The following is a 26,756-nucleotide window of genomic DNA, read 5'->3' as shown; positions in this document are numbered from 1 at the left end:
GGCTCGTATAAGGTCCTAAGGTCGAAGGGCTGACGAGTGTATGCTCCGTTTCGCGGTAATTCCGGCCGCAGTCAACGCTATGCGGGGCGCAAGTTCGTTTGTTTCTCGAACAGGGGTTGTGGTGACGTCAGAACGCCGACCTCTGACTGGTTATGATTGGAATGATAGTGGCTAGACCTCAAGGCAGCTTACTTTGAGCTCTACCCACTATCCTTCTACCAGAACCAGTTAGAGCTCGGCGTTGTGACGTCACCACAACCCTCCGCAAAAGCAGCAGACGAACTTGCGCTCGGTATTGGATACGACGCGGCCAATCAGGCGGCGCCAAGAGTGAATCGTCACGGCGTTCGACCGTCGTCTTTGTGCGTCTGATATTACCGTCTTAGCCGACCACGCGCAGGGAAAAAGTGCAGGATCATGCCGCGCTCACTGTGACGGGATGTAGCTTGCGCCACCTAGCCTAGGTCTAAAAAGACTCTATCGGATTGTGGCGTTAACTGCGTCTGGGTGAAACGGAGTACATAGGAAAGAAGCTGATGGGTCTCACTTGCGGAGGCGCTCGCCGTACGACGCCACTTTGCCCATCGCGTTTTGCATCGACGCTGCTGCGTCCTGGAGATTGCCCAGCCTCTTCTTGAGCGACCGCTTGGACTGATGGAAGAGGAGAAATGACAAAGGGGCACTTGTCTAACTCGAACCAAGTCGTGTTCCGTCTTGCAATGTTAAACCGGAACTTTTATTTTATATATATATATTTTTTTAATGGGTTGTATGATTGCATTTTTGTGTCCAGAAATCGCGAGGTACGTTAAATGGAAATTAAAGCTGTTTTGTATTTGAAGAAAGAAGAAAAAAAAAAATTAAATCGTTTGGGTTTGGCCTCTAGGATTACGAATATCAGAATTATATTTAAGATTGACGCACCAACCATATAGCCACAACATCACTTTCAAAATAGCGCCCAAGCCCCTCCTTCCCGTCGCGTTCGGTACGTCGAGGGAATCACGACTTATGCGCTTTCCGCAAGCCTAAGCATTGAATTGAAACAGATAGGCCCACGGAGCGTCGACGCCATGGTTGTTGTTGCTTCCAAGTTTCTTTTTTTTTTCCACGCCATGACAAAACCTAGCAGATCACCATGAGAAGCGGCTGCCAAAGTGGAAAAGGTGGAGCGGCAGACAACGGATGAGAGGAGAGGGACGTGACTGGCGCCCCGCTGCGGCGAGACGCCGAAACACACTTCTTCTGAGCGAACAAAGAGTGTTTCGGGTCATCGCCGCTGCAAAAGCTGTGCGCTGACGTCCAGGTTCCCCGAGAAATGGCTCTTTTGATGCTCTGGTGCTACCAGATCCTCGCGCTCCAAATCTGCGACCGGGCATTCTAGGGCTCCGTCGTCGAACTGCCAGGCTTTGTGAGAATAGAGTAGGATATATGGCAAAAGTGTCTATGCGGAGCGTAAGTTCGTCTGCTTCTATTGCAGGGGTTACGATGATGTCAATTAAAACGCCAAGCTCGCTGATCAAAAAAAAAAAAAAAAAATAGTGGGTAGACCCTGAGGTATCTAGCATTGAAGTCTACCCACTATCCTTTTAATCAAAGCCAATCAGAGCTCGGCGTCGTCCTGACGTCACCGCAACTCCGGCGGTAGAAGCAGACGGCTCTCTCTCCGCATCCCGAGCAGTCAAAAGCGCTGCACGCGTTCCCTCACAAGCGGCACGCGCAGGGCAGCTGAAACCTCTGGGTTCGACGTCACACCCAGCAGTTAGTTTTTCGGTTTATCTCGCGTCTATTTACAAATTCGGTTCAAGCGCTTGTTGTGACGTTCAAATTCAGGGGACAAAAATACGCTAGATTTCACCTCTAACAATGATGGACTGAAACGGCAACGTCACGGCACACTTTATTCGATATCGGTTGGAATAGAAGAAAGAACACGCCCACAGAAAAAAGGTGATGACCGCAGCTACGTTGCCCTTTCGACGCTTTTTGATTGGCTGGTCGGCTCTTAGCGTTGGCCGCGCTCCGACGTTCGCTATGTTATGGAATGACTTGCACGTTCCACGATGTCAGTTGTTCCGCCATTGTGCAGGGGTTCCGTCCTTTTAATAATCGGCACGCGAATTTCGAAAGAAGTTCATAATCGATTTTTGCGCGCTTATATATTCCTTATATCTTGTATATTTGGCTACTGGGCCGTAGAATGCGTTTTAACTCTTGAACATCCGCAGTAACGATCTGTCGTGTGCAAAAGTATCCGGGGTCTCGCGCTTAAGTCCAGATCTCAGTGACTCAGCACTTTTTTACCTGGCTGGTAAGCGCTGGGAAGCTTAGAAAGAAGATGCTAAGAAAGTTTTTTTACAGGCTGAAACAACAACAAGGCATGTAGTTGGGCTAGTTGGTGGTACATACTGTTTGGTGGGAACAGCGCAAAAAAGACGTACGATCAGGATGAAGAAACACACAGACAGGGCACTGATCACAGCCGAAAGTTTATTGCTCTGCAAAAACAGAAATAAACACAGGAAGGAGGAAGGGAAGAAAACAAACAAAGCAAACCGATAACATTCGGCATCAGACACGCCTACACGCTGTCACACAGACCTGCCACTTTTTAACGAAATCTAACTCGACATCTGCAAGGGCAAGAGAAGGAGCGCTCACACACGTGTCAGCTCCGATAGACGCCATAGAATACGCTTCGTCTATCTCCCTCGCAGTCTTGTTTTTGTGTCGAGACAAACTCTTTATTTTATGAAATGACGGCGAGCAGCCGCGCCTATATCACAATGGACCGCTAGGTTCCCTGAGGGCGAAGAACGTGAGACAGCGAATGTTCTCTTGCACACCGCTCAGTCTGACCAATATACACCCGGCCGCAGGACAGAGGATCTGGAAGGGCGTCCCGCTCTACTCAAAGCGGCACAAAGGCAGGACAGCTTATATGGCGCCGAGAAGACGACAAGCACCTCAAACCTACTGGCAACGTGCTTGATTCGGTGGGAGAAGGCATGGACATACGGGAGTACGACGGGTCTGGTGGATGGCCTTTGATTTTTTCTAGCGCCCTGTCTGTGTGTTTCTTCGTCCTGGTCCTACGTCTTTTTTGCGCTGCTCCCACCAAACAGTATGAAACAACAACATAATGATATGGTTTTCGTGTTTCTTGTTTTCGTCGTTTTCTTGTTTTCGTCGTCGACGATTTCGTCGTTTTACCAGACTTCTGTCAACTAGTTTTGTTTTGACAACATAGCTTACTTAGTTCGACTGAAAGGAATAAAAAAAAAAACAGTAAAAGGGCAGAAAAATAATGCAAGGTCAATGATGAAAACTGTCTGGATTCCATTAACTCAGTTTCAAGGACTAGGCCTTGAAACCCAGCTTGCATTTGAAAAAAGAGAGCAGCACAAAGAGAGTGGTCAACGATGTGCTTACGTGAGGTGCACCTTCTACGATGAACTACTATAGACCATGCTAAAGTCCCTCGATACTTAATTTTAGAAGTAATGACAACCAATGCAAATGACAAAGCACATTCTTCTCGAACAAAATGGCATCATTCTGTCGTGTATTCTGCTGTGCATCGCCATTCGCTTCCTAAAACCTGCACCCTCACCCAGTCGGCGCTTCAAAGAATGTCGCTACTTGTAGGAAGTTCTTATCTGGGAACTTTAGACCATGCGACCCAGTTGCATAATGGGGAGAAAATGCAAATAACAAACTCACGGAGGTGTCTTCATCACTGTCCGCGTCCTCCTCCTCCTTCAAAGACTGGAAGAACAAAGAAGAAATTATGCACATCGGTTATCCAATGCAAGCCACATTCTTGAACTGAACAATGCCTCCTTTACCTTAAATTAATATCGCGCCCATGCCGTCTATAGCCTGGCCATGATCCCCCGTCATGTTCGAGCCCCAGCTCGCGGCTGCGCGCATGCAAATATATAGTGATGTCTCGTTAACATAGATTCCTTCGTTTCCCTAAAGATCGACCATAATGTGATCTGTTCATAGCGAGGCAACAAGGCGCGTATTTAGCCAGTTCGTCCCCCAAAAATTTTGCTTGTAGAGTGGGATATTCATAACCGGGACCCATGTTAACAAGACATGAGACGTGAACGTGAAATCCCGAGAGATGCCCCGCCCCCAAAAGATAGCCCACTCCTCGTAATAGTAGTGCTAGGATCAATGATGGCCTCGGCGTAAATGCGGCTAGTTAGATATGGCGGGTTATAAGCAAACGCTGCTGAGTGGAAAGTAGTCATCCTTGCTTCTTTGTCCCTCGCCACCATAACAAGCTTGCAAGGAAGACGGCTTAAAAATAGCATTTTTTTTAACTTGTCTTGATTGTACGCCAAAAGTTAGCCCACTCCATATTCTCACCCGATTTGCTCTTGATATTAGGTGGGCTATATCTCGGGATTTTACGGCATAGATATCTGTGCCTTTTTTGCAGACGCGCAGAACACGTGCTTATATTAATCACTTTTCTGAAAACGCTATCATATAACACACGGGGACGTTCGACGCAAAAGAAGAGCATCCATCAGACCAAAGGCGATCGAAGGAAACCGGAACTTGTAGGAAAAAGAACCTGGAAGCCTCAAACTGGCATCCAACGTTTCGCTAAAATCTTGTATTGGAAGTTGTTGGGCGGAGCTTTGTACTTCGTCTATTGTGTTGACGCCCCAAAGACTGAAGACCAGCAGGTCGGTGAAGAAGAGGACCACCAGCAGCCACGGGACCATGTAGAGCTCAAGACACAGCGACAGCCACACGAAGAACTGCGGCATAAACAGACCTCTTCAAGGGGAGAAACGTGACAGCGGCAAATTCTACGAGAGGACCGTATAAGCAAGCCCGTATACCATCTCGCTAGATACTTGATTAATACTATATAGATAGGGCTCCGTGTTTTCGGATAAATCCGAAAAGCTCCGAAAAACACCCGCCGGTAAAATTTTTGGAAATTCGGAATTATCCGATAAACTCCGAATTGTTATGTGCCCATGCCACTCCCCCCCCCCCCCCCCCCCCCCAAACAACAACAATTTTTTTTATTGATTTTTATTTTTTGGCAGCGCAGGCTCAATGGTCCTGGGAAAATGACACCATAATTATCTTTCAAGGCTCGGACTGTTGTTAAAAGGGGGTCTTACGGCTTGTCTCATCAAGGTTGGTTCGGGGAAACAGGTCATCGTACCATTCGTGTAAGGACAAAAGCCACTCTTTTTGTTTCCAGTTTGGGCCATGGGATTTGGGATTTATAGAAAGGAGAGTGTATGTTTATGGGGGTAACAGTGAAAGCTATGGACTATAGAGATTGTATAAAATAGGGAAGAGGGGCAGTTGAAACTTCTCTATTACATCCACCTCGCGCGGCAGCGGGATAGATTGATGGGATGACTACGAACTTCCTTGCGGCTATCTCCGGCAGTCTGTTGATTTTAAGGTATCGACGTTTATCGAAGCCACATTTGTGTACGACTTTTGTCGTGGGACAAATTAGTATTGCCAACGACACCAACGTCAAATTCAACTGAAGAAATCTTAATTGATACAAGCCCGTTTATTTTTATCTGGCATACGTTGGCATCCGGTTATTATTTATTATTTTTAATAGGAAACACTGCGAAATTAATCTCCGAATTTCGGAGAATTGGGGATATTTGAAAAATAAACTCCGATAAACACTGAATTTTCGCTAAAAAATGAACTCCGAAAAACACCCTCCGAATTTCACGAAAAATAAACTCCGAAAACACGGAGCCCTATATATAGACCGACACGCGGGCTTGACGTCACGGAGCTGTGGCGGCGCTGCGATCGCGCCGGAGCCAGGGGGTGTGGGCAAAAGCGCGCACGTTTCGCATGGGCGTCATAGCATTTCAGCATGCCGCGAAGCTGTGTTGCCGTTAATTGCGTCAAAATGTACAAGAAAAGCAGCAGAGTGAATTTCCACAAGTTCCCGGCAGACTCTGAAAGGCATAGAAGGTGGATAATATCCGTGGATCGAAAAGTATGGTCGCCTCGCGCGAACGACCGTTTGTGCGGCAAACACTTTCTTGAAGGCAAGTGCGGCTTCCATTCCAATCTCCGTCCCGAGGCTTGCTTATGTGCAGGGAAACCGTTGTCTGATCGAGACCACCCGGATTTTGTTCCCGTGGTGTTCGCGCACAAAGCACCGGCCAAGCGCTCGTCGGAGGCTCGTTACACTCGTGCTACCCAGCAGAAGGGGAACGGCGACAGAACGGCAGTGTTGTAGGCGTTACCGAAAAAAAGTAACGAAATATGTTGCTCGTTACTTGCAAATAAAAGGTACGCGTTACTGAGCTACGTTACCTAAAAATAAAAGGAACGCGTTCCCGCTACCGATAAAAAGTAACGCACGAAGTTCTGCGTTACTTTTTTAAATTATGATTTAACACATTTTACGGTTTTGACTATACAGGTAATATATCAAGAAACATTATGTTCATGCAGAAACTAAACATAATTACTTTATCTCTTTTTACGGTTTCACCAAAATACTTACGAGAAAAAACGGAAAGAAAAACATGGTTTGACGCCCAAAAAACACGTAAAAAATTTAAGTGTAATTTCTTTAAGACTTGGGAAGTAGTAACGAGTAACGTAACTACGTTACTTGAAATAGTAACATAAGTACGTTACCCGTTACTGTGTCGAAAACGTAACGAGTGGGTTACTACGTTACTGAAAAAAGTAACACGTTACCAACAACGCCGTTACTTGTAACATGTTACCGCCAAGACTGCAGAACGGACAAAGCGTTACTGCTTGTCATGCCTTGTGGTCACGAGGGCAGGGAAAATATCATACCTTGACTTGAAGACGCTGTGTGTATTTAATCAATTAATGAATACACACACTTCCGCGGACCCACAGGCTGCTGATCCCGCCGGCAGTGCGGAAACCAACTCGAAGTAATCGTAGACCTCGAGAGACGTGTACGCCTGCACCGTGTCGGCCGTGAACTGGCTTGGCGAAAAAACTAAATAAACGACGACGTGAGCCATCGACGTCGGTGGCAGCAACTTTGCGTCGGAAGTCCAGCAGGTCTTGTTTATACGGCGTGCGGATCCTCGTAGGCAACGCCGCCCACGCAAAGTTTGCTTCGATACCGCTACCGTTCAGGCTCGGGCAACGAGCTCAAATAGACGGGCATAGCATACGACATACGTTATGAGGAAATACAACGCACAAATAAAGATACAAGCGTCCCTACAACGTCAACAACGAGCGCACGCCATAGAGCGCAATGGCGAAAACACGGAGAGCCGGGCTGCTTTTGCCCACATAGCTACCGCGCATGCGCGGCCTTCCGGCTGTGTTGGTAAACAGAGCCGCTCCGCGTGTCGGTCTATAGAGTAGCACTCGTCAAGATATCCCGCGTGGCTCAAATTCAGCTGTCTGGTTTACACGGTTTCATGATCCATATACTCGCCAAGATTAATTTCTTGCCATTCGGGAAAATTTAGTACTAAGCCGCTTACTATAACGTGTCTTCCTAAAAGCGTGCCGAATGTTCATTGCGCCATACCAGACAACATTGGCTCTTGACGAGAAACGTTTTAATGGCACGCGTTTCCAGCTATAAAAAAGAGAAAAGAAGAAAAAGAGAAATAATTGCAATTACGTGTTTCTACTGTGTTATGCTCTGCTCCTTTCTTTAGATCCAAAAAGAAAAAAAAAATGTTTTGATCAAGCGAAGTCAAGCACGTGAGAAGTTAGAGCAGACTGGGTCACGCTACGCAGCGCAACTCCTCACAATAACTCTAACGGGATAAGCAAGATTTCCAGACGCCATCCAAGGCTTATCATTTCTAAGGTCGCTTATCTTCTCTAAAACAGTGGACACGCGAGCGATGAAAGCTGGCAACCGGTGCAGGCGTCCATACGCTCATGTCACTGCTGGAGCGGTCCATGTCATTGCGCTCCCTGGAGTGCAACGATATTGATGATAAGGAGAACATCGTTTTTTAGAGCGCAGCTCTTAGGGGCCCGTTTCCGGCTTGAGCGGCGTCGCCGTCGCCGTCGCCGTCGCCGTCGCCGTCGGCGTAACCGCGCGGTGCATCATGGGAAATGTCCCATAATGCACCGCGCGAGCCCCCCCACCGGGGTCACGTGACCCCCCCCGAGGTCACGTGACTCCCCTGAGGTCACGTGACCCCCCTCCTCAAGGTCACGTGACCCCCTCCTCGAGGTCACGTGACCCCCCGAGGTCACGTGACCCCCCGAGGTCACGTGACCCCCGCCGATGTCACGTGACCCCCCGATGACGTCATCGTCACTGATGACGTCACCGGCATCCACATCGTCATCGTCATCATCACTGATGACGTCACCAGCATCCACATCGTCATCGTCATCATCACTGATGACGTCACCGGCATCCACATCGTCATCGTCATCCACATCGTCATCGTCATCATCACTGATGACGTCACCGGCATCCGCATCGTCATCGTCATCATTACTGATGACGTCACCGGCATCCACATCGTCATCGTCATCATCACTGATGACGTCACCGGCATCCCCATCGTCATCGTCATCATCACTGATGACGTCACCGGCATTCACATCGTCATCGTCATCATCACTGATGACGTCACCGGCATCCACATCGTCATCGTCATTATCACTGATGACGTCACCGGCATCCGCATCGTCATCGTCATCATCACTGATGACGTCACCGGCATCCCCATCGTCATCGTCATCATCACTGATGTCACCGGCATCCACATCGTCATCGTCATCATCACTGATGACGTCACCGGCATCCACATTGTCATCGTCATCATCACTGATGACGTCACCGGCATCCACATCGTCATCGTCATCATCACTGACGACGTCACCGGCATCCGCATCGTCATCGTCATCATCACTGATGACGTCATCAGTGACGTCACTGATGTCGTCACCGGCATCCGCATCGTCATCGTCATCATCACTGATGACGTCATCAGCGACGTCACTGATGACGTCACCGACATTCGCATCGTCATCGCCATCATCACTGGTGAAGCCATCAGTGACGTCACTAATGACGTCATCGGTACCCGCATCGTCATCGTCACGGATGACGTCATCAGTGACGTCAGTGATGACATCATCGGCATTGGGGGTCACGTGACCCCCAAGGTCACGTGACCCTCCCCCCCCCCTGGTTAGTTTACCCCCCCCCCCCCGTGCCCTTCCCTCCTCCTCCTCAAGAGCTGCGCTCTAATTCGGCGTTACAGGGAGTTGTAAGCGGCTTTCATTTTTTGGGGGAATGTTCGTAAAGTATAGCTGTATATAGGCAGGCTCGCGAGCGCACGTGTTGGACGCATTCCGGCGCATTCCTACCACTAGAGAGATGAGAGACCGAGGCGTCGACTCCCACATGTAGCAGCTCTGGATGTAGGCCTGGATCTCCTTGAAGCGGCGGTAAAGCGCCCGGCACCTGGACACGTTGCGAGTGAGTGCCTGCAAAGAGCGAGCCTTGGGTCTTCAGCGCCTCACTGCGCATTAGTGTCTCGTATTATATGCTAAAGAGATAATTTAAGAGGTACAGTTTCTATCAGTATAAAAGGCCCACTCGGAGCGGGTGGCTTGAGACGACGGCTGGTTGGGGCGCGTATTTTGGGCCATACGTCGCTCCGAGAGACGACTCAGACGAGCGCCATACCCCCATCAGACACCATCTCGGCCACACGCTTCGAGTGGGTTTTTCATATTGGAGAAGACTGTAGCTTCTCGCCTGGCAAACAGGCGAGGAGGTGCTCGCGTAAATTCGAAGAAATCATGGAACGGATTGCTTTACTTTGGATATTGAGTCGGATTACCCGTAAAAGGGTGTACTCCGATTACTTATGGACATCGCTACACCCTTTCACCACATTTATCTCGCGCAGTAAACCCTTGAGTTTTTTTCTTTTTTTTTTTGAGTAGGGTATAGCGTATGTAAAAAGAGCGCGTAACATTTACCCACTTGGAATCACGTTAGCAGAGTTTATTTTGGTGACTGCGCGGTGCCTCAGAAAATCACGTTTCGTGTAAAATATTGGCCAGAAAAAATAAAAAGCAACGTTATAAATTGCCGTTAACCGAGAAAATGGTTGCATTTTATTCGTCAAATTAACAACGGGGACGAGCAGGCCGTGATTTTGGTTTAATGCGTGCGGCGCTTGTGTGTGCTGTGTACGCGAAAACGGTACATACGTGGTCCGCATGTGCAGGGAGCGGAACCCGAAGTTACAAAGTAGCACCTGCAGAATTGTTTTCCGCTTTACAGGGTCTGCCATCTGCAGAATGCTGGAACACTCTTACAGATGTTCACAGAGCTGACACCGCAAGAGTGTTAGTTCGCACCCTTTGGGTTTTAGCCCTGGGAAAAAGACGGGGAAGCACCCTTCACGATGTAAAACATTTACTCCTTATTAACGCTTAAACGTATAAACACGCATCGCTTGTCTTTGCACACAAGAGATGTTTGTGAAAATTTATATCAAATTGAAATTATATATTTTTTCTTCACCCTATTTCTTCCAGGATACTCATTACTAGTAATAAATTTACTTCTAATCGATTTCTTTTTTAATTCATTTTGTAATCATTTGAATAATTTTGTTAGGATGTCGGATTACTTTTGGAAGTGCTAAAATTACTTGTAACCGTTATTATTTCTTCCTCTCCTTTTTATTGCGCCTTTTGTTTTAGGATGAATTACTAAAATTGGCGGATCGAGAAAATAACTATTTATCGGTGATTCTAATCAAACAATGAACGGTACAAATGACCCGTTTTCAAACCGAGAGGAAAATCAGAAGTAATCGGAAAAAGTAAAGGTCTCTTTTTTTTTTAAATAGCGACAAATTACTTTGTTTTTCAAGTCATCAAGTAATCTAACTGAATACGTTATAACCGAGAGTAATTGTAACCGGTTACTTTTTTTCGAGCGACGTGTGCAAGAGTGATTTCTTCCCACGAACAATCGGTCACGTTTAAAGGGAAGGCGGAGTGCCCCATGGAGTACGCCTTCTTTCCAAAACACACAAAAAACAGATTTTTGTAGAAAAATAATTTGTCAAGATAGCTAGAGGCGCAAGTACATAAAGGGGGTGCGACCGCCCTACGAAAGATTTTCAAAAACATTTTTATGGATGAAAAGTGCATACACTCTCCTTTTTAAGAAGAAAAATTAGCATTTGGTGAAATGACAGTTATTAGGTGAACAAACTAGATATGAAGAATGCTTTGGTGTGACGTGACATCCGTCCGTGACGTCAAATCTCTCTGCAGACGCTCCCTTCCCAAGTCTGACTTATAAATCTGCCCCTAAAGCCTAAAAATTCATAAGTAGAAAAAAAAAATTCAATAGACAGCGCCTATACATGCTAAACGCCTCACCGGAACATTGCACATTGATGTCATCTCCGGTAGGGTAACAAAAATATCGCTCCGTCTCACCGCTATAGCTACCGTACAGGCACCTTCCGATTTTAGGACGATTTGATCAAACCCAAAGTTGCCCAAGATTTTTTTTTTTTTTTTTTGAGTGCAGAGGTACGTTTTCGTTCAACCCCAGCCCACTGTGGACGTGCCACGTGACTATCGCGATATCCCTGTTTTCGCATGTCATCGTTTCGAGACTCACGTGGCGTGATAAGTCTCCGGAAGCCAGGGCCTGGGGAGGAGGTGCCTTTTTCTTGAAGCTCTGGATGGCGGCCTTAAACTGTAAACAATAATAAAAAAAAAAGAAAAAGAGACAGTTACTTTCTGTTTGTACAGCGAAAGGTCGGTCTGCTTTTGAGGTGCTGCGACATTGGTTTACGCTGTGGACGAGGAATTTAGCCACTGCAGTCTGATTGCTAGCACGTGCATCACACAGGAAGGGTACACGACCGTGCACGCCGGTACGATGCTCATCCAGACCGAAACGCGTAGGTGATTGATCGCAGGACGCCTGGGTTCTGCAGCGGGAGTTTTCGCTCCACGTGCTCCGTCGAGCTGCGGTTCACTAACACACTCGGCCACCGGTACCCCGCGCTGTGACGCTGCGCCCTCATGAAAGGCAACGCAAACGCGAGGACGAGTGGTATACTGATATCGTGCAGACTGTGCATACATTCTCACAATCATTTCTTCATCGCCTCGCGTGACGACACTGCGGGGCACCACGGTTAGGAAAGGAATCTGGTGCCTCGTTACAAATGATAAGTATATGGAAAACAGGAAGGAAATTGAGGATGATAAAAGTTAAAGGAAGATCCATTGATGGATCCTCGGGGAATGCGTTAACATGACCCTTTGGGTAACGCCAACTTTTCTGCTGCCTCTTTTTGGCCTTGTTACGGGGTCAGTGTTAGCGTTTCCCAAAGGGAAACGTATGTGGCGTTCCCAAAGGGTTATGTTAACGCATTCCCTGAAGATCCCCAATGGATCTTCCTTGAATTTCTTTGCCGCCTACTCGGACCAGCGCTAGTACTTGGTTCACGCTTCATTTTTGTTTCACAAACCAAGGCATACGCGCCCCGCACACCTGCAAGTTCAGACTCGCCCCAGCATCCGCGCGCCCATTGGCTTCCTCCCCGTGACGTCACCTGCCTCTCGCCTTTGTCCTTCACTACTCTCCTCCTCTCTGCGCGACGTGCTTCCCTTTCCAGCTTTTCCCTGAAGGCAGTGCGAGGGGCAAAAGGGAGTGTTGAAAGGGAGCGCACGAAAGAAGCCGTTGTGGAAAGGAGGTCGCTCCTTTCCACTTCAGCATTCCGAGTTTCCGCCTCCCCCCCTCCTTTCCGGCGCTGTCTTGCTAATGTTGTATCTGACTGTAATGCTCACGCATTACAAGGACTTCAAATTCGATCTTCTGGTGGCTCCCGGAAGCTGACCTTTCGCTACAAAACTTAGTCTGCACGTCTCTTTGCGAAACGCCGGTTGGCCTCCTTGATGCTTCCAGGTGGTTTTTTGATAATACTAGCGCTCGTGGACCATGTCTGAACACTTCACGTAGAACATCCGCTTTTTGAGGGTTATACTATACCCAAGGGGGGGGGGGGGTATAAGGTATCCCCCCCCCCCCCCCTTTTTACTTGTACACAGTCTCTCTTACAACAATACCGTAACCAGGCAGGAAAGCAGTCTTAATTAGGTTCTTAGCAGATTCCTTGAAACAGGTCGAGACAATCTATGTTGCGTAGTAGCATTTTCTCAAAGTGGCGTACTGGACTGTAGATGAGGTCAACCTCCAAGAGGATGTAACCACCGGTGTGCTTTAAAAGCCTGGCGTCCTTTAGTGGGTACCACTGCATTCTTCCCGATTCAGCCTGGAGAGAGAGAGAGAGGGGGGGGGGGGGTTCATTGTCAATTTTACGGCCCAAATTCGAAGTGACTGGGTAACGTGTTTTAGTCATTTATTTTTTTATTTTTTTTTTGTCGCAAAACAACTTCGGAAATAGTTCTTTTTGAGCGGCGGAAGAACGATGAATACACTTGACAATTAAGTTGAAGCCTGTTTGGTTCTTGCAAACGCTTCGACCTAAAAACAACGCAGCTGCACAAACATTCTCAATTTGGTTCACGTGACCGAAATAATATTATGCGGCTAAATATGGTAAGTATTATCTTTTTTTGTTTTGTTTTTGTACAGCCGAAGAGGGGAAGATGTTCGAGTATTTGCCGATTTGTCCGCCTTATTGGATTTGTATACGGGCAGCGGCGGAAATTAAATTGTTGGCGCTGTCTTACCGCGATCAGAGGGAAGACAACCGTTCCGAGGAACTCCTGTTTTGTTGAGTCAGACAGCACGGTGACTTGCAGAACAGCATGGAGGTCCCACACCTTCCTTCCTTGGGAAGAAACAAAGCAGAGGTTTTTAATCCAATGGGCGCTTTCAGATAAGATCGAACAACCATGTCCGGTGACCAGTTTTAATTTTGATAACAAAAATAATATTTTCCTGGCTCCATGTTCAGAAAAATAAAACCAACCCTTATTTTTGAAAAAAAAAAAGTCTTTGCGAGAAAAAATTGTAGGCACCCTCTCAGTCACGTGCGTGTTTTGCGTATGCGCGATGTTGACATTTCGGGCGGCTTCCCCAAAGAAGATGTTCTGACTACGGGTCCAGACTTATTTACTGACAAATTAGGCATAGGAAAGATTGACAGAACGTATTGATCGCCGACTATTAGGGTCGTTATTTTGAGAAAACAAATTGCAAACATGGCGCATTGTGCAATAACGCTCTGGAATAAAGATTTGTTTTCTTCCTATCCATAAAAGCAAAGGCCTTCCTATCCATAAATGCAAAGGGGCATTTAACTAAATATGCCGTATTTTAAAATAATTAAAAAATATATAAACTCTCTGAAATTAACGTTTATAATATGTGCCAACAGAGTCTGCAAAAACATAATGCAATATATTTGTGTCTTTGAAGTTATAAAGCGAGAAATATGGCCAAATTGACGCTAACCCGGTGGACATAAATGAGGCGTGCACATACCCGTCCTTACAATTTCATTATGAAAAAGCGTAGTAATAATAGTAATAGTAATAATAATACTGAGCTACAGCAAACGTTAATTAATATTAAACTCGGAAATACACCTCACCATTCATTGTGCAGAATTCGCACACTCTAACGGTTCCAAACTTAGAATGATTGCGAGTGAAATACGTGCGAATTTAAGCATAGTTTAAATATTAAATCTTTTTTCTTTTTCTAATTTTGCACAAAACTCGCGTTACGGAAATTGTTACGAATGGAGGTAATCGCGATGGAATCATAAAATCCACTTCTCACATCTTGAACACTGTGTTCCAGACGGGATCGACAGTTCCGGGCTGTCCTTTCTGCCACAGCAGCTTCGGAGTTATCTCGACGCAACAGACGGCCTCCAGGCCAGCTTCGAGGTACGGCTGTGCGATGCTCGAGGCTCGGTGCACTGCGCGCAAAAAAAAAAAAAAAAAAAAAAAAAAAAAGAATTACACGTACGCTTTGTGAAATAATGACACGCAACGCTCGGAGTGACGTCATTCTGACACGACACACCGACTGGGCGACGACAGCGCGCGCCCACTTCTTTTGAGCCGTCCGCTACTAACGTGTTCCAAACTCGATAATCCCGAAAAAATATTTGTTTTTCTTCTTTCTGTGCGCGTGATTGATTTAGCGGGTGAGAACAAACCCCACAAAAACGCGACTAGCGCCGTGTGATGATGTACATTTGATGCTGCCTGATTGACGTCATCGGATTGTAGTGTTGGCGGAGGTCGGACTTAAAGTGAATTGGAGAACAGTTAAGTTCGAACTAATTTCCTCGCCCGTCAACACCGTGGTCCCTGTAGTCCGCATCTCCTACATGAGAAGGCCGTATGAGTGCTGGGTTTTCTACGTCACCCTCATCAAGGAGGCCAGCGCGATGCACGAACTGAGCGCGAATGGTGCGTCGAGGCTCGGCTCGGACTCGTCTCCAGTCGGGCTGCAACCGCAGAGACGCAGCACTTGCGTAACGCTCTTGCGTTACGGAAGCTCGTTTGCACGAAGTGGTTTTATAGGAGCCGAATCCTGGAACGCGAGAAAAGTTGTATACTCGACATCGTAAACGTGAACCAACCGAAAGCTCTCCTTGCTTTTTTGACCGCGCGTCGTTTGTTCGTGTGGCGAGGGCAGTAGTAGGAAAAGTGTACGAACTCGCACTCCGATCGGAGCTCTAGCGCTCGTAGCCTTTGCGGTTAGTTTCGCGTGTTAAGGTTAGACGACGTTAGTTTACACTTTCCGGAAATGAAACCGGTGTGCCGGAACTAACCCCAAAATCTCGGAAGTCGATTGAGTTCTGTTTACATGCTATCGACAATGTCGGCTCCCTTCGGTAAGTCAACTCACGACGATGTTGTGTGAACGCGGACACGCACGTACCAGAGATGAGGGCTACTCCTATGTCCGTCAGGTCACCTTGGACGTTCCATGCTGCCTGCACGTAGTGAGAATAGCGGGCGACACAAGCTTCGAAAAATGAGTGACCAGAAAGTTATTCACGCTGTTTTTGAGTTTACACCGTTAATATGCAAAACAAACAAAAGACTACTCGTCTTTACAAAACAAACAAACTATGATACTATTAATAATGAGCTGATCAACTTTATTCCATGTTTCGAAGCCGACATTTCACAATCGATCAATTCATGATGACTGGTCTATTTTCAAAAACAAAATAAACGCGCTGGCTGAAAAATTCATCCCAAAAATTCAGCTTTCGTGCGAATCGCCAAAAACCATGATTCGCTTAAACTCTCAAAAGGCTAGGGAAAAAAAAAACAAGAAAAAAATCTTTCCGCTCAGCCAGGCTAAAGGGCAACACAAATGAATGGTAAAACTACTACAACGCTGATGATGCTTATCTAGCTGCAATCCGTAACGCCAATCCCTTTTTTTCACGTTGACTTACCTAGGATTTTAATTCAGAACAATAAAAAGTTCTGGAAGACAATAAACCCTGAGCATACGCTCGCTATCAACCTTACTAAGGAATCCGGTGAGGCAGGTACTCACACCGAAAGCGGGAACATTTTTAATATTCATTCCTCAATAACGATTTCTTCAATTCTTCGCAACACGGATTTCGCAAGAGCTTCTCTTCTGAAACCCAGCTTGCCTTATTTCTTCATGATCTGCATACCAATCTCGACAATAACATACAAACTGACGCCTTTTTTTTTGACTTCGTGAAACATTTGACAAGATACTTCATAAACCATTTATATATAAACTAACACAGTTCAACCTAAAATATACGTCTTAAACTGAACTCAAGAATTACTCTAACGTTACCATTGAACTGGTTGAGTCATATAAGTACCCCGGTGTCAACCTCTGCAACGATCTACCATGGCGCACGCATACTACTAACATCATTTCCTTTGGAAACAGATCCCTGGGACTTTTAAAATGTCACCTACGTCACGCACCGCGACACGTAAAATTACTCGCCTGTAAATCGCTTATCAGACCCAGACTTGAATACGCATCCGCAATCCGGAGTCCACACAATGTTTGTCTTATCAACGCATTTGAAGCACTCCAAAATCGCGCCACCAGATTAATTTGCTCTTCATACGATGTCATTGCATCGTTCCTAAAAGTTGAATCATGTTTGCTAACTCTTTCCTATCGTCACCGCATTTCCAAGCTCTCTCTCTATTTCACAAGTTCTTCTGCTCTCCGCTTGAGGTAACACCTTACATTGTACCCCAAGCGTGAAGGTCCCAGCGCACCGGACATCTGCTCTAGGTCCTGCACCATCACTTCTTCTGTCTCACTTTTTTTTTCGCGCAACCAAAGACTAGAACGAGCTTTCCTACAACATCGCTGCCATCACTTGCCCATCAAGTTTTATAGCAAGTGTCACCATTAATTTACAATAGTGAATTCCTGTTTCACTTTTCCCGATTGTTTATTTGTACATCCGACCACTTATGTAGTACCCCCGATGGGGGGCTTTAAGGTAATAAAGTGAAGGGAAGTCAACAACTTCACGCGGAGGTCAATGAAAAGGAAATACACAAGCTTGATCATGCTGACAAAGACCGGGGAGCAGTTCAGCGCAGACTATAGCACCTTGCAGAAATTGACGTCAGTTTACTCGAGGTCACGTGATGTCAATTTCCCTGCGGAATTTAAGGGGAAATAAGCGTAAGTGACACCAATTTTCCCGCTAAATTCAGTGGAGAAATCGACGTGACAGTTCTTTTCCGAAATTCAGGCATAATAAAACATGTTGTGCATAAAAAAAAAAAAAGAAACGCAAGATGGACTGCACAAATAAAGACAGAGAAATGCACAGGACGCGCGTTTGTCCCGTTCCTTTGTCTGACTTTGTCCCGTGAATTTTGCGTCGTTTTTCATTACGCCGATCTATCATCAAGTGGCCCACTAATCCACTATTTTACAGCTCGAAACACTTCGAAAGGTCACGGTGGGTATGACCTCTGACACTACAAAAAGATTGTTCTAATAAAAATTAGCTATTTCTCTTTTTTAACTTAGCGCGTATCTTTCTTTCTTAAGTAAAATTTTAACGCACCTTGATGGAAACAACACGATGGGATATTTATCAGCACGGTCTCCAGCTTTTGTACTGGAGGGTTTACGCACAAATTAATGCTTAAAAGTTGTCCAAGTCCTCTGAGTTAATTAGCCAGTTTGACACATCACAAAAGAAATACTTTTCCCTGCTCAATAATGAATGGTAAAATTTTCACTTGCAAAATGGTGGTCAACAAATCTCACGAATACATATGGGACTGAATGGCGCAAGCTGCTAAGAACGGACACCATTTTACCTTTAAAAATTGAAAAAAAAAATTGCTGATAATTTTTGAATAATATAGCGATTAGTCCTGAAACTTTGGCCTCTGGCGTGGACCGCTCGTTCTACCTTTGGTCGGAAACTGGGCGTTCGGTAAAACGCACTTTATTTTTGTGGCGAAAAAAAAGAACTGTACATTTTTGTTGGGGACACGCAGAACACGACTGACCACTAAGGTGAACGAAGCTTACGTATTTCTTGTGGAGCCTCTGTCGCGTGTACTTGAGGGTACGCCGGGACGGCAGCTCCAGGATCTCCTTTGAGTCGATGGTGCTCGCCTCCTGGATGACCATCCGGAAGAAGAGTTTCCCGGCGTTGTTTTCTAGTTCCTGCTGCACCTCGTAAGTGATGCCGTACTCGTACTTCCTCAAGTTGATCAGGAACCTGTCGGAAGGTTGATTCCGGAGGAAGTCAGGCTACGATGCCTGAATAGACCGCTTTCAAAAGTGCGCGCCATGTCTAGAAGCGGCTATGCCAGTTTTCCGAGCACGCCATTGTTTGGGCACGCTGTAAGCGAAGCGCAGGTTCGTCTGCTTCGTTTGCAGGAATCGTGGTGACGTCAGAACGTCGAGCTCTGATTGGCTCTGGTTGAAGGATAGTGAGTAGACCTCCAAGCAACGTGCCTTGACGTCTACCCACTATCCTTCCATCAGAGCCAATCAAAGCTTGGCGTTCTGAAGTCACCACAACCCCTGCAAACGAAGCAGACGAAATAGCGCTCCGCATTTGGTACGAGGGCTGCGTCTGCCTTCGGTGTGAACTTGACCAACCCCCCCCCCCCCCCCCCCCCCCCCCCATCGCTAGAATAATAATAAAAAAATAAAAATAAATGTTTTTTTTTTTTTTTAACGAGTAAGTGGTAAAATTTATCGTATTTTTGTACCACGAATTTAGATATCACAAATATTTGACCCAAACATATCAATAGGGAGTATTCACTAGCGGCCATAGTTGTGTGCGCGACTGCTGAGCGCGTGCTGATGGCGAGCTTCCACAGTTCTTTTGCAACGAGCAATTACACACCATCAAGGTTTACATGCTTATAAGACTAATATAATGAGCTCGTTCTGAGTATGCACTCTAAATAGCACCCACAAATATGGCGTCTAGTAAATACTCCCTATAGGGGTATTCACCTATAGGCAGAGCCGTATATGAAGAAAGTTTGGCCATAAATGAGGAGGCGCCATTGGCTGAGAGTGGGCTGGGCGTGTTCCAAGGCGTCTTCACAAGTTCGAATGTGGCCACCCAGAAGCCGGAGACATTGGCCTGGCGGCGGTCGAGAGAAACGAACTGAATATGTGCTTTGCAGTAACTCTCGGTGATTTAAGATATGGTGCACGTTATGTTTCAATCGCGGTCATCCGAAATCATGGTGGAAATGTGTGACTCGAGGAACGATCGACATAATCCGTACGCCAAGCGAAGAGGGCCGGGAATCTGCCATCCAAGCGGTCAACATTCTGTCCGAGCAAAACAGAGTTGAGCGGCGCATTCGTTTCTTACAACCTTTTGCATGATCATAATCGAAACATCACGTGCACCCTATTTTCAACCATGAAGGGTTACTACACTTCACTCTTATGCGCTTATTAAAGCCATATACCAACATATACCTTTCATTAAACAGTTTCTCGTTACCACCGCTGGGGGATTCCTTTAGGCTTCTGGTTGGCCAAGAGTGCTTGTCAAGCCCACTTTCTGCGTCTGGTGCACGCCCTGGCTCTGCCCGCGCCTCCCATTGACCAAACTCTCTGTATGCACGGCTCTGCCTATGGGGAGTAGCTCGGAGAACCTGGAGCGAAAACTCGGGCTGCAGAAACCAGGGATCCTGGGTGCAATCCCCACCTTTTGCCCGCTTTCGATCTGGAGGAGCATCGGCGTGCTGTCGTGCATCACCACTGCGCGGTGCACGTTAAAGACCCCAGGCTAGCGGTTGTACCGCGCTGGCTAAATTGCTGATCTACAGCTGAGAGACAAGTCGCCCGTTAAGGCAGACTAAGTTCAGGCTGGATACGCACAAACACAGTATTTTCTTTTTCGCCAATAGACGCGAGATAAAGTGAAAAAACCTACTGCTGGGTGTGACGTCATACCGAGAGGTTTCAACAGCCTTGCGCTTGCCGCTTTCGAGGGAACATGTGCAGCGTTTTCGACTGCTCGGGGAAATGTTTGCGAAAGGCGCGGAAATGTCGAGGTCTCTGTATAACATGTCACGATTCCCTCCTCCCACCGAACGCGCCGGGGAGGAGGGGCTTCAGCGCTATTTCGAAAAAGTGCTGTCTTGGCTATACTTGGCGCATCCATCTGACATATAATTTTGATATTCGTAGTCCTGGAGGCCAAATAAAAACGATTTAAGTGTTTGTCTGTTTTTTCACATACATCACCGTTTTAATTTCCCTTCAAGGCCTGCGAACGTCCTCTTCTTTCTCCACGGAACCTCATCACAGTCGGATGGCGTCAACTTGGCGATTGGGCCCGAGCCCGACGCCGAGCGTTTTTCGACGCGTTGATTGGACACGAGTCCCGGCCGAACAATGACGCATTGCTCGTGTCCAATCTGCGTCTGCCTTCGATCTCACTGCGATGACGTCAAAATTCTAGTGCGCAGGCTTTGATTAATTCTCTAGGCGGTGTTGACTCAGCACAGCTTGTACCGGAAACGAGCTCTGCGTCATCGTTCGTCGAGGGCTCGGATCTAAACAAATTCTTCGTGGCCATGAATGGATGGATGGATAGTAATGGCCATACCTTTTGTAACGGGCGGTCGCTTGCGCCACCTAGCATAAGTCTAGAAAGACAAACACCGGTGGTCGCAAATAAGTGGCAACCGCCAATGTTGCTTGAGGCCGTATCCGATTCCTGCCGCGTTATTTTGTTCCCCCGATATCCATTGGGGACGTCGCTACTCGGAAACGCTACGGATCGCTACGACCCTGGTGGAAGCACAGCAGGGGAGGTTTTGTATACGCCAGACGCGGGCTCTGCTGTAGTTCGCTTTGTAGCCGACCAGTTGACGGAAACTTTGACAGCTTCGGGTTGGGACGCCGTGTACCATATAGCAACGTCCACTTACGCTTGTCCTCGTTGGATGCGCTAGTACAATTTTTCTTCACGGAATAGCGACATTTTGTAGCATTACGCGGGAAATCCTCTGACATTTGTTATCACTTAGTGTTTTCTCTTAGGTCGGGAGGGCTGCATCACTTCAAACCTGAAGTGTTTGGTATATTTGGAGGCGTCCATTGTCTAAAAACGACGGTTGCGTCGTCAGGCAACAGGAAACTTAGACGATCTTCAAGTCCTTTTTTTAAGAATTGTCACCATTACCAAGACAGGTGGGGTGAAATGAACACGACAAGCAGGCAACCCCTCTTCTGATAAATGTTTCTGCCTCGTGAAAATGTCGAATTTTAAGTTCTTATAAGTAAGTGATCTTATTGTGTTTTTTTTTTTTTTTGGGGGGGGGGGGGGGGCTTACTAAGGGAATAGCAGGACTGAGCACATGCCTTCCGAAGAACTCCGTAGTTGCCAGGCGGTCATTGTTCATAACCATCACGAGCAGGGCCATGGGCCCTCCCTTCGCCACGAAGATGTCGAAGATTTCGTACCACTCAGGGTCACTTGTGTCGTGCATAACCTGCAAGCACAAGAAAGCAACACGACCTGGTCTCAACGTTTTGATTACGCGCTTGATAGAAGACATAAAGTAGTCTGCTATTATATCCGACCTCAATCGTACGCAACAATACACAGCAATCCAGATGCCTTATAAAGAAAGTGCAATTGGAGGTATCAAGAAAGTGTTGAAATTCGGCTGGCTCCTTAGGTGTGACTGGTGTGCGTGTTATTGCCCCTTATATGTTGTTCGAAAATGTTGAATTATTTGACTGTATGCATACAGGTAATCGTTCTGCTTGTCTTTTCATTAGACAAAAAAGCGGTCAAAGAGCGTTTTTATGTGTATTGATATTTTAAAGCTCGTTCGAAGTGCTTAATTCAGCGAAGGACGTCTTGACACACGTGAAGATATTGAGGCTACCAGTTGCCATCGCATCCTGTTCTGTTCCTTGTGAAGCACACACAGTCACGTCTATGTGCAGTCACAGAATACAGGAAGTTGAGCATCAGCATTCATCACTATGAACTCATGTCAGTGAAGGCTATGACCGGTGTGGTTAATATACTATATGCAGGTCTACCACGCGGTATAATTTCAGAGGGATGGGAAATAACACTCTCTACTTGCTCGCTTCAAGTAATAGGTGGTCGGTGGTGTAAAATCGCCAGCACAAAAGCAATTACGCTAGCGGCAGTTATTAGGCCACCAGGCCAACAGACCAAAATCAACGGCAAGAATCAAGACTCGCGGTCACTTGCCTGGCTTTGGTAGCTCTCATCGCCGATCTTGAAGACGACGTACGGATCGCAGCTTGGCCTGGTGTCTGGAGTGTCCAGGTCTTCAGCCTCGAGCAAGATGAACTGGACGATGGTGTCTTTGAGACAGACGATTGAGGAAGGTGGAGCAGCAGCTCCTGTGACACTCCGCAAGCGAGGCAGGAGCTTAGCGGCCGACTCCAGCACGGGTGATAAGGCCACTGTCGCGGGCTTGGCCTTGATGGCCGGCTTGAGGTTGGGCGCCGGCGGCTGCGTGACCGCTGCCTCGGCGGCCATTACCGCGGTGCCGCCGGTGCCGCGAGTTGTTGACGTCATGGCGAAGCACGAGCGCCAGTTCGAGGAATGGTCACCCAGCACGAGCTGTAATTGATCGTGCCAGTTTTTGCATAACCTCATACCAGCCAGCAAATGACTTTTTTTTTTTTTTTTTTTTTTCGGGGGGATCGCTGGCCGAGTGGTCTAGCGCACACCAGCTCGGAGCATGTGGAGCGAAAGCTTGCGTTGCAGAACCCAGGGCGGCTATGTTGCACGTTTTGGACTCCCAGGAGACTAGGGAGAAGGAAGCGACGTAGGTGTGAATGAACGTATCTTAGCAGCACCACGCAACGCGTCATCAGCGACTCCACCAGTCAACATCCAAAGAGCTTTGTTGACTTCATTTCCTTCTTTCTAGTCTCCTGGAAGTCCAAAACGTGCAACATAGCCCCCCAGGATCCTCGGTAGTACACTCTATCCTGGGTTCAATCCCCACCCCTGCCCGTTTCGATGAAGTGTGGGTTTGGACCCATATCCGACGTCGAGTGCTCAGTGAAAAACTTTTCCGAAAGTATTTCGGCCCAAGGTTCTTCGCCGCCTGAGTGACCTCACATACGAAGTCATTCGGGATGGTGGACATCGTTCCTTCCGACGCTCCACACGTCCACAAGTCTCGCGCGCGCGCGCGTGAGTGAGTGTGTGTGTGTGTATATGTGTGTGTGTGTGTGCGTGCGTGCGTGTGCGTGTGCGTGTGCGTGCGTGCGTGTGTGGATGGGTGAGTGAGTGGGTGGGTGGGGCGATGTTACTGGCAGGCCTGAATAATCAAAACGTCGATTCCACCACTTGACAGGGTTAGATTTGTTTTTCTCTCCTCTCGTTTGCTCCTTATCTTTTCTAGGCGTTACAGTCGTGATGTGCGGCTGCTTACCGACAATTTCAGGTTTCTTCGTGCTCTCTGACGTAGGCATAACGCGAAGATCTGAAAGTATGATACTTTATTCCCTTTCTGTGCAAGATCGCTCTGGATATTAGCACCTGTGCGACAGCATCAGTCGTATCGCCGTAGCGGTGCTCGGTGTTCGAGGATCGATTAAACTTTTAGCATGCAATTTTCGCATACTCTTAGCTTTGTTTCAACGTTGGAGTGTCTGAGAATCGATTTGAAATCTATGCGTCGTATGTCGGGCCTTGAGGAAGTTGTTTCAGCCCGAGGTAACCGCATAATCACAGCAACATTTAGCGAGGAAGCTCCTGCAATCTTTAGCCTTTTGTACTCATCGACGATTTTATAGATTGGCAGTTCTGAAGATTTTGATATAACGTGCTTTCCTTGCAATAGCTTGCATTTAATCTCGTTTTTTTTTTCTTCAAGTGACAAGCTGGCGTTTGCTCAAGTGACGTATATGAAATGTCCTGCTATATAACAATGCATCAGCACATACTATTAAACTTAGATGCTTAAAGATGTGTTCGCTTTGATATTAACAAGTTACAGACATATTTTTTTTTACGAGTGTAATATTTATTTTCTTCAGCTGGGTCCGTTTTGTTCTTTTAATGTCAAGGTGCTATGATGTTATCACGTGTGTATGGTTCTATATAACCTCTTTGCAATGCCTACAAAGGCCAAAATTATGCCAGCCGACCCCAACTCACGTATTGGACACGAGAACTGCGTCACTCGGACGTATGCGCTCGTCAACAATCAGTTCGTTGACGAATATTTTAATTCGCATTTGTGGCCAATGAGTGGACTGACAGAACTTATCATCACTTGCGAATGCCAAGTTCTATGGTGTGCTTAAAAGCCACGATGGAAGCTTGGGATCATAGCACCGGTGCCCTAGCATGTCACGACCGCGTGATATCACAGGTCGCATTTGAGTTGAGGATTACAGCTAAGGAAGAAGTTAAAAAATAATTTCATGGCCTTTTTAACACGGATATATGTGCTACACCAGATAAATATATTGGCTTTTTGAATGCCGGTAAACTTCCGGACGACCACTTGGCCTGTCGGCAAGAACACCACATATACAGCGTCCGTCTCTTTTAATGGCGTTAACGATACTGTGGAGACCACCTTTCTGTCCTTCTTGGTTGAACTCCGTCGGTTGTTCTTCGCCCAAACGAAGGTGAGACCGTCGTCGTCGTCGCTCCTCGCCAGTCAGTGAGACAGTCTCATCTTGAATAGATGACTGGGTCTTGAAGAAGTATGATGCTAAGCACATATTCGCTGACTATGGGGCAGTCGAGCAACAGTCATGTGCCGAGGCAATCGCCTTGTCGTGACCGGTGTAACCGTATTTTGTTCCATCGGCGAGAAGTCCAAAAGTACAAGGACGGTACGTACGTCCCACGAAGCGGCCGCCATCCCGTCAGGCGCGGAAAACCACTCGCCTTGTCGTGCACATACGATAGCCAGCAGCTCTCATCACCCGACAGTCCCCGGGCTGCAAATCGTCTCCCTTTCCAGAAGAAACAGGCACCATTCCTCCAGAGGCCCGTGCTGTAGCGCCATGCCAAGCTTCTTTTACCACTTTTCAATGAACGAATGGAGCTATCAACTAGGCTAAAAAAGTTGCCGCCCGGCGTCGCTAGCTGTACGGCTACTATGGCAACCTCCCAGGCCCAAAACGGAGATCACTAACGGCGCTTCTGACGTCGTGCATCTAGACAAGTTTGCTTCGCGTCGCTACTCTGGCAGCTACGCTGCTATATACAGTCGCTCTATGTGGGACTTCTCGTGCCTTTGCCCGACGCTACTCGTGACGTACGGATTGATTGCGAAGGTTATGCTAAAGGCGAACGCGAACCTTTCCGCCTTTGTATTTTCTATGGTTGCGGCAATCTTTCAGCAAAAAGTTCAGCTCCATAGCGGTTTGCTGACGACGCAGCCGACCCTTACGTATTCTTCATTAAGTTATAGTGCCTGGCTTATGCTGTTTTATATTTCTGATTCCATACTATTTTGTTTGTCCCACTCCTCTATGTAATGCCTTCGAACCTTTAAGGTACCTAAATAAAGATAAAAGCAAAAGTGCTGCCCTACCTTTAGACATGAAATATTTGCAAAGAAAACATTTCTTACTGGCAGAAAGCCATTACCTGATTTCACGTCGTTCTAGAGCTGAACTAGTTCGGCTGGCACTTCGATTACTTGGCAGATATGGCCTTTTTACCTCGGCCACTAGCAGATGTTTCATTCTGCCCCTGAAAACATAGTCAGCCACAACTCGGGTAGGCTGAGCCATGGCTAGAAACAATATAAAGCGGCTGTAATATGAACTCCACTGATGATTATGGGGCTAGTCCACGTTTAGTACTTGATCAGATGCTGTAATGATTTGATGGTTCAGAGCCGTTAATTAAATACTTTCGGGGACGGGATTCCCGTAATGAAGGATGACGAGGCAGTTTTCACAGAAAAGTAAAACACTATTCAAACATTCCAATTACAGAACGACGTGCACACTTTGGGAAGAAGCAAAATCGTTGAGTATTTGAGGACTCAAATTAGCCGTCCAAATTAAGTGATAGAAACGAGAACGAACTTTATTTCGCTTGGAGTTTCATAAGTTCGTAGTTTTTGGAGCTTCAGGGTGTCTTGGGTGTTTCGAGCGATGGGGTGCTGACACGCCGCGGCTTATTGGCGTCGGTGTTTTGGGAGGCGCGTCCGAGCAGACGGTGCCGTTATGGTCTATCGGGGCACCACACCAGTCTTTAGCA

General features: G+C 47.0%; 1 protein-coding gene across 1 annotated transcript in view; it reads right to left on the bottom strand.

The window, feature by feature from the left end:
* The window catches only part of LOC8031776 (multiple C2 and transmembrane domain-containing protein 1-like), a 28,406-nt gene extending 9,683 nt beyond the window's left edge, over window positions 1-18,723 (bottom strand). Inside the window, exons 1-10 of the mRNA XM_040216464.3 lie at window positions 18,563-18,723; window positions 15,923-15,977; window positions 14,807-14,948; window positions 13,750-13,846; window positions 13,177-13,328; window positions 11,663-11,740; window positions 9,373-9,469; window positions 4,665-4,781; window positions 3,724-3,768; window positions 548-651 (exon numbers count right to left, since the gene is read on the bottom strand). Coding sequence (XP_040072398.3) covers window positions 548-651; window positions 3,724-3,768; window positions 4,665-4,781; window positions 9,373-9,469; window positions 11,663-11,740; window positions 13,177-13,328; window positions 13,750-13,846; window positions 14,807-14,948; window positions 15,923-15,977; window positions 18,563-18,664 — 989 coding nt within the window. The 5' untranslated portion in view covers window positions 18,665-18,723. The remainder of the gene's footprint in view (window positions 1-547; window positions 652-3,723; window positions 3,769-4,664; window positions 4,782-9,372; window positions 9,470-11,662; window positions 11,741-13,176; window positions 13,329-13,749; window positions 13,847-14,806; window positions 14,949-15,922; window positions 15,978-18,562) is intronic.
* Between the last annotated feature and the right edge of the window lie 8,033 nt (window positions 18,724-26,756).

This window comes from Ixodes scapularis, unplaced genomic scaffold (assembly GCF_016920785.2).
Source record: "Ixodes scapularis isolate PalLabHiFi unplaced genomic scaffold, ASM1692078v2 PGA_scaffold11__112_contigs__length_91849675, whole genome shotgun sequence".
NCBI classification, from domain to species: Eukaryota; Metazoa; Arthropoda; class Arachnida; order Ixodida; family Ixodidae; genus Ixodes; species Ixodes scapularis.
Note: the sequence above shows the minus strand (reverse complement) of the source record. Positions and strands in the feature narration are given on the sequence as shown.